The sequence below is a fragment of the Rhinopithecus bieti genome, unplaced genomic scaffold (assembly GCF_001698545.2).
Source record: "Rhinopithecus bieti isolate Rb0 unplaced genomic scaffold, ASM169854v2 scaffold_13029, whole genome shotgun sequence".
Lineage (NCBI taxonomy): Eukaryota > Metazoa > Chordata > Mammalia > Primates > Cercopithecidae > Rhinopithecus > Rhinopithecus bieti.
The window spans coordinates 1106435-1118734 of NW_016807982.1; the positions used below are offsets into that span (position 1 = coordinate 1106435).

At 43.5% G+C, this 12300-nt stretch overlaps 1 protein-coding gene across 1 annotated transcript in view; it reads right to left on the reverse strand.

Annotated features, from left to right (window-relative positions):
* CSMD2 (CUB and Sushi multiple domains 2) overlaps positions 1-12300 on the reverse strand; it is a gene marked incomplete at its 3' end in the record, with an annotated part of 670449 nt that continues 658149 nt past the window's right edge. Inside the window, 6 exon segments of the mRNA XM_017884421.1 lie at positions 1-64; positions 231-369; positions 1884-1971; positions 3702-3814; positions 5277-5438; positions 7593-7658. Of these exon segments, the coding sequence (XP_017739910.1) occupies positions 1-64; positions 231-369; positions 1884-1971; positions 3702-3814; positions 5277-5438; positions 7593-7658 (632 nt within the window).

Sequence of the window (12300 nt, forward strand, 5' to 3'; positions counted from 1 at the left end):
CGTGGCCCGAACATTGGTGTTCTCGTGGCCAGCGTAGCCATTGAAGGGAACTTTGGGTCTTCTCCTGGCAATAAAAGAGGAAGTGACCACAGCATGAAAAGAGTGACACAGAGAGGCTTAGGGGTCTGGTGCGGTGCCGGGGGTGGGGGGGTGGGGGGGGGCGAAGGGGCACTGCAGGGAGAGAGGGAGGGCCCGCCTGATGCCCGTCCTGCCTCCTTCCTGCGTGGTACCTGTGCTTGTAGAGATAGAGCACAAAGCCCGCAATGATGAGGGCGATGAAAGGCACCAGGATCGCGGCTGCCACCGAGCTGCTGTTGGAAGCAAAGTGGCGACCGATGGACTCAGGGTCTGACTCCAGCAGCCTGAGGTCTGTAAAGTCCCAAAGCAAAAAAATCAAGTCAGAGACACAGTTTGAGGCTCTCTCGGCTGCCCTCCCTGACTACACACTCTTGGGGAGCAGGGCTGCCACTCAGGGTGCTTCACACTCCTGCTCAGCACGGGAGGCGGGTATACCCAGGGCCGCCCGCCTGCCTCCATGTGCGCACTCAGTTCTTGGGGGCAGGGTCCTGCATGCATCTACCTTGTGCAGCTCAGATGGCACCCAGAGGACCACCCGCAGAGGAGCCCGAAACCATGGCTCAATGGAAACGCTTACAAGGGTGCAGAGTTTAGAGATTTCCAAAGAAATCTCTAAAGTTCTTTTGGCTGTAGCAGCCTTTTATCAGATGAAACCTTACAGGGACACCAAAATATAAGATAGATGAAGGCAAAACTGTTCTGGTTGAAGCTGAGGCACCTCCTTCTAGAAGGCATCCTCCTTCCTCGCCCTCTCCCTGCAGACTGGGAAGGCTCGGAATAACACAAGTACACACTGTGGCCCCCGTTAGGCACCCTGCTAACTGAGGGGCTGGAGCTCTGAGGGGACAGGATGTCTGCTGTGGAGCCAGGACAAAAACTGTGATTTTCTAAGGCATTTGCAGCGTGCCTGGTCATCTTGGAGTAGGTGAAGAGTGCTGTGTAGAAGACAGTGGTCTCAGTCCATGCAGCTCATGAGGGCAGAGCTGGGGTAATTCTGGGGGAGGAGCAGTGTGGGTGGGAGAGGCGGGGGCAGACCGTGGCTCAGTCCAGAGAAGCTTTCCGGAGCTCGGAGCCAGAGGACGTGCAGTGGACTGCCTTGGCAGGCAGGGGCCCTGGGGACGGGAGGTGTCAGTGCCTGGGGTACAGAGAGGCTCTCATGTACCCATGGCTGCCTCCTGTTTCCCCCTCCCCTATTTCTGAGAAACCAGACCCCTCCCCCTACCAGAGTCCAAGGCTGGGCACCTGGAGGCTCTGGGCCAGGACCAGGCTCCAAGGTGTGGATGTTTGACATGAATGACAGGAAGCATGCTAGGTAAAGAGGCCAGGGAAGGACCAGGGAGGGAAGTGGCCTTGACTCTCAGATTTCTCATCTGTACAATGGGCACAAAACCAGTCTTCTAGGACTGGGCTAGGGCAGAAACGACATCACGGTAAAGGCACCCAGGGAGCCCTAAGACACTCCACAATGTCGTTGTTCATTGAGGCAGGTGTGACCCCTGAGGGCTGGCTGGGGGTGTGGCTAGGGGCTGTATCTAAGACCCAGTGTCCCTGGAGTTGGGGGCTCTCCCCTCCAGGTCTGAGCAGGAAACTTTGTCAAAGGTTGAGTGGGTTATGCATATGTGTTTGCTTTTGGAGAGATATTCCATAGCTTTTGTCAGAATGTCAAAAGGCGTCCCTATCCCAAAGAGGCCAAGCACCCCCACCTCACACTGTTCAACTTCCCCAGTCCTCTACCTGACTGCGGCACACACGGTTTCTCTCCCACCCACCCGGGCCCACACTTCTGGGGGACAAGCACTAGTTACCCAGTCTTTGAAAGCCGAACTGCCCAAAGCCTTGGCCCTTGACGGAGCCTTGGTAGATGAAGGTGCCTCCGGAGGACTCTGACGAGACCTGTGATGGAGGGGGGCACAGAGAGCAAGTGGGAGGCTGCTGGAAGGATCTAGAACTCCTCTCTCATCGTACATGCTGCCCAGCAGGTCAGAGTCAGCCACTGACCTGCTGCTCCGACACATAAGGTTTGTTCTCTGCCCACACCCAGGCAAGGGTAGGCGTGACCGGGGAGCCCGGGGTGGGGCAGGGGCACCAGCTACATGTATGAGGTAGGAGGAAGATTTTATTTTCTACTGGTCAAATCACTTAATCTGTCTGTGCCTCAGTTTCTCATATGCAAAATGAGAATAGTAACAGTACCTATGTCCTAGGATGGCTGTAAGGATGAAATGAGTTAATAAAGATGAAACACTTCAGAACGCTTAATTTATAGGCCTTACATGCATGGTAGCTGTTATTACTGTGATGAAAAAGCCACCTTTGGGAGCATTAGGAACATACAGAACCATGGTGAAAATGTCCCTTGCAGATTAAAGGTATTGGAGAGTTCGTCACAGTTCTAAGAGCTATTAATTTTTTAGGGGGCGTAGCTGGGGACCTAACTCCTGCCACTGATGCTCATGTGACAGATGCAGACCCCAAAATGTGCAGTCTGGGGCCGCAGCAGCTGAGGGCATGCTGTGAGGTTGCCTGCACTCCTGGCTACTTCCAGCCTATACTCCGTGGCTAGAAGCAGCCTCTGTCTGCCCTCCCCAGCTGTCCCCCAAAACACGCCTCACTGGCTATCGAAAGGCTCCACGGTTGTTTGGCATCCTAGGCAGTAGCTCCAGCTGTTCCTGGCCCTCTGGAGCCCCATCATCATCTTCCCCTGGCCTGCACTCCTAGCTCCATGTCCCAGCTTTGACCCTCCTGGATGGTGGAGTCTATTGTTCCTGCACAGCTTTTGGGCCACGATGATTGAAGCTGGCTCATACTTGGATTACAAAGGGGACCTACAGATACCCTTGGGCCTACCAAGGAACTACCCGTATGTGCCAGTCCCTGGAGAAGCCACTTGGTTCTCCTGATGTGCTTATGAAGCAAAGTCAACTCTGCCACAGCCCTCCACCAGCTGGTCCTGTCCATGAGAATGCACTGTGACTCCCTAGCTCTCTGCTATTCTGCTCTACCATGACCTCTCGCTTCATTCTATGCTTTCTCTTCTAGCTCCAGCAATCCAAGACAGAGAAATGGAGGACGTAGCAGGGGACGCTATGCTCAACTCCACTATGTGTGAAATAGGAAGGTATGGCCAGAGAAGTGTCACTGGAGACCCAGCTTCCACCTCAAGAAAGCACTAGAATAGAATGTCTTTTCCACAAGGGAATGCAAGAAAGTCCTATCCCTCTGCCATGTCCTGGTCTATCAAAGCTCTGCCAAATCACTGACAATCTGCATCCTCAAGTGTGAGCAGAAGTTCAAGGTAGTCACATGAGACTCACTGCCTTCTTCCAGCTCCCACCCACCACATCAAAACCTTCAACTAGCCTGAATTCCCTCTGCCCCCGATCTTCATCCCTTGCTTTCTGTTCAAACAACAGAACTTACTCCAACTTTCTGGCTTTTAAAATCTTTTCCTTTGCCTGTTTCATTAGCAGATGAGGACCCTCTTACTGCTCCTAGGCAGGGCCTCACAGAAAACCTCCTCCCAAGTTTCCAGATTGATCCTAGGAGTTCGCACACCCTTTTGTCCTCCTCTTCCCTGTCAGTGATCTGGGAATCAGGGGAGGAGGTGAGTTTGCTGAACTTACATGTCCATCTAAAGCCCAGTGATCATCTCTGAACTTATTCACAAAGATCTCCACCGGCCCTGTAATCTGGTACACCTGGAGTAGGAGATGAAAATCTTCTTTCTTGTAAGTTCCTGGGAAATAAAATTCTGGGGTTACACATGAAAGATCTGGAAAAATTTCAAAACTAAAGTTTGTGGGTTGGTGGGTGTAAGTTTCTGGGTGGAATTTCATGTGTAGTTGCTGATATAAACATTCCCCACATACCTTTAAGTTGTAAGTGTAGTGTTGAGTGTGGGTTTGTGTAGGCTGAATGTGGTTATATGCAAGAATTATTAAGATATGCATATGTATGTTAATAATTGGATTACTGGGTTGAGGTTGTGATCCTATTGACACAGGCATGTGTGAGAATATGATTTTGTGTGTTTTAATCTGTCCACTGATGCACAGACAGTTCAATGGGTGCAGTAGTTCACGAGGGCATGGCCATGGGAGCATGTGAACGTGTCTATTATCATGTGTGAAATGAGCAAATGTCATCCCGCAGTTGCATAGGTGTGTGCACGTATGAATGCGTAGATAGGATTGTATGTGGGGTTGTGCATTAACATGTTCATTCACTCACACATTGATTTATCTATCCATCTATTCAATAAACACTATTTTCTAAGGTACTTACTTTTTCTGATTATAGGAAGATTGAAAATTGGGAAAATTTTAGAAAATGCTGAGATGCATGAAGAAAAAATAATCTCTCCTGATCTCACTAAGAAATAACCACATTACTGTAAATAATTCCAGTTTTCTTTCTTATGAATGTAATGTCTTCCTTTAAAAAACTGGAGTCATATTTTAAATATATTATAATGAATGCATTTCCCTCAACACTGGCATAATATTTCATCTAGTAGATATACTATCATTAAAATACCCATTTCTCTATTTTAGGGAAATTTTCTAGTTCCAGTTTTACATACTACAAATGGCCTTGTAATGGGAACAGCCTTTATTTAAAATGTTTGACTCCCTCCATATCTTCTTATGATAAAAATTGTTAGAAATGTAATTAATGGGTCCAATCATTTTCAAGGATCTTGATACAAATCGCCAAATTGTTTCCCCAGAACTGTACCATTTTAGAATTTGGTCTTCATGGCTGAAACTGACCTGCACTAAGTGTTATCATTTAAAAACACTCTTGAGTTGATAGTGTAAGTGGAAAACGACGTTTTGTGTTTACATTTTTTTTGATGATTGCTGAGAAATATTTTTTCCTTTGTTTGTTGACTGACTGTACTTTGGCTTCTGGGAAGTCTCTGCCCCTATTTTTGGTTCAGTTTAGGGTTATCAGTCGTTTCCCTTTGTTTATAAGAGTTCTTTATATATTCAAGTTATTAATATTTGTCATTTAAACATTTCCCTTTAGTCCATGGTGCTTTATTACGTAAAGATGAATAGACATTTCCTCTTCCCTGACCACCAGACAAGTCTGAGCCTTGCATGACAGTATGATGCAATGCCATTAGGCTCATCCTTGCTAAGGGTGTGTGCCCATCCATCCTCCTGGCTTCCACAGAGGGGTCTGCTCCTTACCAGCCAAGTGCAGCTCCACGCCGCTGTGGTCAATCATGGTGGCATTGACCTTGCTGTTGGCAGCTTGGAAGCCAGTCACTCTGAGCATGGCTGGCTGCTTCTTCCCCTGGTATTCATAGGCCCCTTTCCACAGGGAATTCTTGGCAAAAACATCCCCAGGAACTAGAGGAATTGAGAAATAGATGTGAGGAGGACTTTGTGTGTGCTGCCAGAATTGGGGTGACCTGATGACTGATCCCAGCCCACTCACTGGGATTGTTTCCTTTCCCCAACGTCTAACGTGTGGGGAGGGTGGTAGAATGCTCTGGCCTCTTCTCCTCTTGTGTCTCAGAGTGGATGGGTGGAGGGAACTGAAATAAATATCCACTTCCATGTTCATTGCAGCATCATTCACAATGGCCAAGATAGGGAAACAACCCAAGTGTCCGTGAATGAATGAACAAATAAAGAAAAGCGTCTATATACATACACCATGGAATACTAGATAGTTTTTAAAAAGAAGGAAATTCTTTCATTTGCGGCAACATGTACGAACCGGAGGACCTTATGTTAAGTGGAATAAGCCAGGCACACAAAGACAAATATCATATGATCTCACTTACATATGGAATCTAGTTGAACTCATTGGAGTAGAGAGTAGAATGATGATTATAGAGGCTGGGGCAGAGTGGAGGGTGATGGGGAGATGGTCAAAGGGTACAAAGTTTCCATTAGACTGGAGGTATAAGTTTTGGTGATCTACTGCATGTCATGGTGACTAGAGTTAATAAGAATGTATTGTACATTTCGAAATTGCTGAAAGAGTAGACTTTTTTGTTGACATGGAGTTTTGCTCTTGTTGCCCAGGTTGGAGTGCAATGGTGTGATCTCGGCTCACTGCAACCTCCGCCTCCCAGGTTCAAGCAATTCTCCTGCCTCAGCCTCCCAAGTAGCTGGGATTACAGGCGTGCGTCACCATGCCAGGCTAATTCTGTATTTTTAGTAGAGATGAGATTTCACCATGTTGGTCAGGCTGGTCTCAAACTCCTGACCTCAGGTGATCTGCCCACCTCGGCCTCCCAAAGTGCTGGGATTACAGGCATGAGCCACCATGCCCGGCCAAAAGAGTAGATTTTAAATGTTCTCATCACAAAAAAATAACTAAGTGAGATGATGGGTATGTTAATTAGCTTATTTATTCCATAATGTATACATATAGAATAACATCACATTGTATCCTATAAATATATGTTTATTATTTGTCAATTAAAATTAAATTATTTAAAAAGATATAGAGAGGGAACTAGAAATGAGGGAGAGAAGAAGGAAGAAGAAAAGAGGAGAAAAGGAGAAGTGTTTAAAAGATGGAGAAAGGGAAGAGGGGAGAAGAGAGAGAAAACTGACATGTCAGTATAGCATGGTGAATCAGAACATGGGCAAGTGAAGTCAGACAGACCCAGAGTCTAATCTTAGCTCTGTCACTTATCAGTTGTCTGATCATGTGCAAAAGGCTTAACTTTCTCCCTGTAAAGGCTATGCCTATATTCCTATAAGTGGCGGCCATCCCATCTACCTTATTGGGGTTATTGTAGGGGTTAAATGACCAATGTTACAAATTGTATGTTACATGATACTGCATGTGTAAAAGCGCTTAATCAGTGATAGCTACTAAAATTGTCATTTATCCTTGTAATCATTCTCTATGGCAATTATTATGATCTCTATTTTACTGAAGCTTAAGAGGTGAAGCTCACTTGTCCAAGGACACAGCTGGTCAGTGACCAAAATGGTACTCAAATTGAGTTTCTGATGCCAAATCTAGCCTCGTTTCCTGCATAATACACATGCTAATGTGATAAATAAAAGTAGAAGGTTCATAAAAGGATGTGATAGTCTCTAAGAATTTGGCATTGGCCAGGCCACATCTGCAGTCTGTATCCAGTTCTGGATGTGATACTTGGAAAGACCCCAGACCTATCTTAAACTGTAACCATTTCCAGGAAGCTCTCCGGGCATGACCTGGGTCGATGTGTTTGTATGACCACACACTGGCCAGTCCTATGCCAGGAGGGACTGTAGTCATGAACAGTTCCAGAGCTTCCAGTTGGAAGGCACTGGCTCTTTCTTCCAGATGAAATTTCTGCTTCCTTCAGGCTCACTTTCTTCTGAAGTCTGCCTGGGCTGGGGAGGTGGGTAGGGAAAGCCATTCAGATCTATAGATAGTTTTCATGGCCTTCCTCTAGGCACTCAGCAACTCTCAGCAACTCGTGTTTTCTGGCTAACTCTGTGAAAAAAGTAACACCAGTTTCTTGAGCCAATGATCTGGACCATACATACTCAAGGCTTGGGTGAGCGGTGGCTCCCGGGCAGTGTTGATGGGTCTCCCACTGGGCCGGACTTCTGCTGGGGAAAAAGAGTGGAAGAAAACAGTTCAGCTTCTGGTTCACACTCTGTTGGAAAAATAATGGCCACCTGTCTGACCTTAGGTCAATGGGTTCTTTGAGATCTTGCTTTGGACTTATTATTTTTTAGACCAGGAGGTGGACTGCTTTGATGGTCTGATGATGCTGCGGATCTCTCTCAGAATAAAAAATACTAAGAGTTACAAAGGAAGTCCATTTTATCAGCTGGAGTTATTAAAATAGTAGACAAGACATTAGCATATAGTGGTATATGTGATTCTTTATCACTATATTAAATAATGGGATCTAGCAGCGAGTCTAGAAATGACCATAATCTTGAAGTAGTCAGGAACATGACCAATATTTCCTGATATTGGTAGCAACTGGAATGTAAACAAAAATCTCTTCAATTTCTACAGGTGACAAAGTCACAGGTGCTAACACTCCTAATGGTTGTTGTCTATGTTCAGAATTAAAGGAGCTGCTACATTCCAGTAAAAAGTAAAGGAAAATAAAGGTATACATTTTCCCATCCAAGTGCACAGACTCCCTGAATGCCCTCATTGAAAACTTTGGGGAGGCTGAGGCAGGAGAATTGAGTGAAGCTGGGAGGCGGAGCTTGCAGTGAGCCAAGATCGCACCACTGCACTCCAGCCTGGGCGACAGAGCGAGATTCCATCTCAAAAAAAAAAAAAAGTCCTGTCCTTGACTGTGCTTTCCTTCCAGATGCCTCGCATGAAGGAGGAACTTCTACCCATCAACATTGAGCTCCGTGAGCCCTGGTGGGGGTTGCAGAGGAGTGCATTCCTCCCTTGGAATGATGAGATTAAGACCAAGAAGCCCTCATAGGCAAAGCAAAGGCAAAAGCTCTGGGTCTGAGCCAGACAGCCAAGGTTTAGGTCCCAGCAGTGTCACTTAATGACTGTGTGACCTTGACTAGTAACTTTACCATTCAGAGTCTTTGCCTCCTCATTTGAAACATGGAAAAAACTAAAACATACTTCACAGGTCTATGCTGAATAAATGAGGTTATGAACAGAAAGTCATGGTCAGTAAATATTAATGTCTTTTCTTCTTTTGCAGAGAAACAATAGAAAATCTGCCTTGTTGCCATTAAGGGCAGGCTTCCCACTGTCTGCCCTGGCGGGGAGCACAGCTTTAGCAAACCTCCTTCAACTCTGGAGGTCAGCCTATGCCTGCATATACAGAAGGCTGTGGAGAAAGTTTCTGCAGTGACTCAATGCAAGTGTATTTCTGAACAGAAGGCTTTATCATCTTAGGTTTCGTAGATGAAGGGAGCAAAGAAGGAGAGAGCATCTTATGTGTGAAGTACTGTGATAGGCACTTCTTCATTTACTCTGCTCTCAAAACTCTGAAGTAGAGATTATTGTCCCCGTGTTACAGCAGAGAAACTTGTTGAGAGGCAGAGAAATGAAAGGGCTTGCTCAAGATCATACAGTAAGGCGTTGAATTCAGCTGCATCTAAAACATTATATATTTTAAAATAAAAGTAGCTATAATAATAGATTAAAATATTTAAGAATAAATGTAACCAAACAAATGCAAGACTTGTACACTGAAAAATATAAAACATCTAAATAAATGGAAGGACATCACATGTTCATTGATTGGAAACCTTAACACCATTCAGATGGCAATACTCCCCAAATTGATCTACAGATTCAGTGCAATTCCTGCCAAAATTCCAGCTCTCTAGTTTGCAGAAATTGACAAGCCAATCTTAAAATCTGTGTAGAAACAAAAGGCAAAACAATAGGCAAACAATCTTAAAAAAGAACAAAGTTGGATAATTGATACTTTCCAATGTTTTTCTTTTCTTTCATTTTAAAAAAATATTTTTATTTAGAGATGAAGTCTTGCTCTGTTATCCAGGCTGGAGTGCAGTGGTGTAATCATAGCTCACTGTAACCTCCAAATCCTGGGCTCAAGTGATCCTCCCACCTCAGCCTTCTGAAGAGCTAAGACTATAGGCATACGCTACCACTCCTGGCTAATTTCTTCACTTTTATTTTTTTGTAGACATGTAGTCTCCCTAGGTTGCCCAGACTGGGACACTTGCCAATTTTAAAACTTACTACAAAGCTACAGTAATCAGGGCTGGGTGGTAATGGCATAAAGACAGTCATAGAGATCAATGGAATAGAACAGAGAATCCAGATATAAACTCATACATTTATGGTCAAATGGTTTTTGACAGGAGTGTCAAGGCAATTCAATAGGGAAAGAACAGTCTTGCCAACAAGTGGTGCTGGAACAACTGGATGTCCGCATACAAAAGAATGAGTTTGGATTCTAACCTAATATCATAAAAAATCAATTCAAAATGGATCAAAGACACAAATGTAAGAGGTAAAACTATAAATCTCTAAGAATAAAACATAGGCATAAATCTTTGTGACTTTGGATGTTTCAAAGTTTCTTAGATATGACATCAAAAGCATAGGCAACCCCCAAAATAGGTAAGTTGGATTTTATCAAAATTAAAAACACTGGTGCTTCAGAGAACACCAACAGGAGAGTGAAAAGAAACCCCAAGAAATGGGAAACAATTTGCAAATCATGTACCTTATAAAGGCCTTGTATTTTAGATAGAGAAAGAACTCTTTCAACTCAACAGTAAAAAGATAAATCAGTAAAAAAAGGACAAAGTATTTGAATAGACATTTCTCTAAGGAAAACATACACAAAAAAAGTGATGAGCACCATTAGCCATTAAGGAAATATAAATCAGTTTTGCACAATGATACAGGCAACAAAAGCAAAAGTAGACAAATGAGATTACATCAAACTGAAAAGCTTCTGCACAGCGAAAAAAAACAAAAAACAAAAAGCAACAGAGTGAAGAGGCAACCTATGGAATAGGAGAAATTGTTTGCAAACCATACATCTGGTAAGAGGTTAACATCTAAGGAACATATAGAAGGAACTAAAACAACTCAATAGCAAGAAAATAAATAACCTGATTTAAAAACAGGCAAAGGATCTGAATAGACATTTCTCAAAAGAAGACATACAAATGGCCAACAGGTATATGAAAAATGCTCAACATCACTAACCATCAGGGAAATGCAAATGAAACCCACAATGAGATATCACCTCCTACCTGTTAGGACTATTATAAATAAGATTAAAGATTACAAGTGTTGGTAAGGTGGTGGAGAAAAGGAAACTCTTGCACACTGTTAGTGGGAATTTAAGTTAATATAACCATTATGGAAAACAGTATGAGGGTTCCTCAAAAAATTAAAAATAGAACTACCATATGATCCAGCAATACCATTATGGAGTATACATCCAAAGGAAACAAAATCAGTAAGTCAAAGAGATATCTGCACTCTCATGTTTATTGCAACATAATAGCCAAGATATGGAAACAACCTAAGTGTCCATCAGTGGATGGATAAAGAAAATGTGGAATATATACACAATGGAATACTATGCAGCCTTAAAAAAAGAAAGAAATTCTGCCATTTGTGACAACATGGATGAACCTGGAGGACATTATGTTAAGTGAAATAAGCCAGGCACAGAAAGACAAATACTGCACAATCTCACTTATCTGTGGAATCTAAAATAATTGAACTAATAGAAGTAGAGAATGGTGGATACCAGGGGCTAGGGTGGGGTGGTACTGGGGGGTTGGAATTGGAAAGATGATGGTCAAAGGGTACAGAATTTCAGTTAGATGGGGAATAAGTTCAAGATCTCTTGTACATCATGGTGACCACAGTTAATAACAATGCACTGTGTACTTGAAAATTACTGAGAGTAGATTTTGTGTTCTTACCACAAAAAATGGCAAGTATATGAAGTTAATGGATATGTTGATTAACATGACTTTGCCACTCCACGATGTATACGTATATCAAAACATCATGCTGTACACTCGACATATGTACAACTTTTATTTGTCAATTAAAAAATAATTAATTGGATGAAAATTCAAACAATAAAAAACACCACAATGAGATACCACTTTATACCCACTGATGATGGATACACTAAAACAGGACAGACAACTGTTGGGAAGGATGTCGAGAAATTGGACCCCGAGGCATTGCTGGTGGGAATAACGTGGTGCAGGCACTTTGGAAAACTTGGGCAGTTCCTCACAATATTACACACAGAGTTACTGTTCTCCTAGATATGTACCCAGGAGAACTGAAAACATATTAAAACAAAAACATGTGCATGTATGTTCACAGAAGCATTATTTGTAATAGCCAAAAAGTGCGAACAACCTAAAGAGCCATCAACAGGTGAATGGATAAACAAAAAGTGACGTCCGTATGATGAAATACGATTCCTGCATAAGAAGGAAAGAAATTCTGACAGATGCCACAACATGGATAAATCTTGAAAATGTTATGCTAAGGGAAATAAGCCAGACACAAAAGAACAACTACTGTATGATTCCACTAACATGAGGTACTTAGAATAGGCAAATTCACAGAGGCAGAAAGTATGACAGCAGTTTCTATGGGCTAAGAGAAGGGGGAAATGGCAGTTACTGTTTAATGGGTATGGAGCTTCTGTTCAAGATAATGAAAAAATTCTGGAAATGGATAGTGGTGATGGCTGTGCCATATCATAAACATAACTGATGCCACTGAATTGTACAC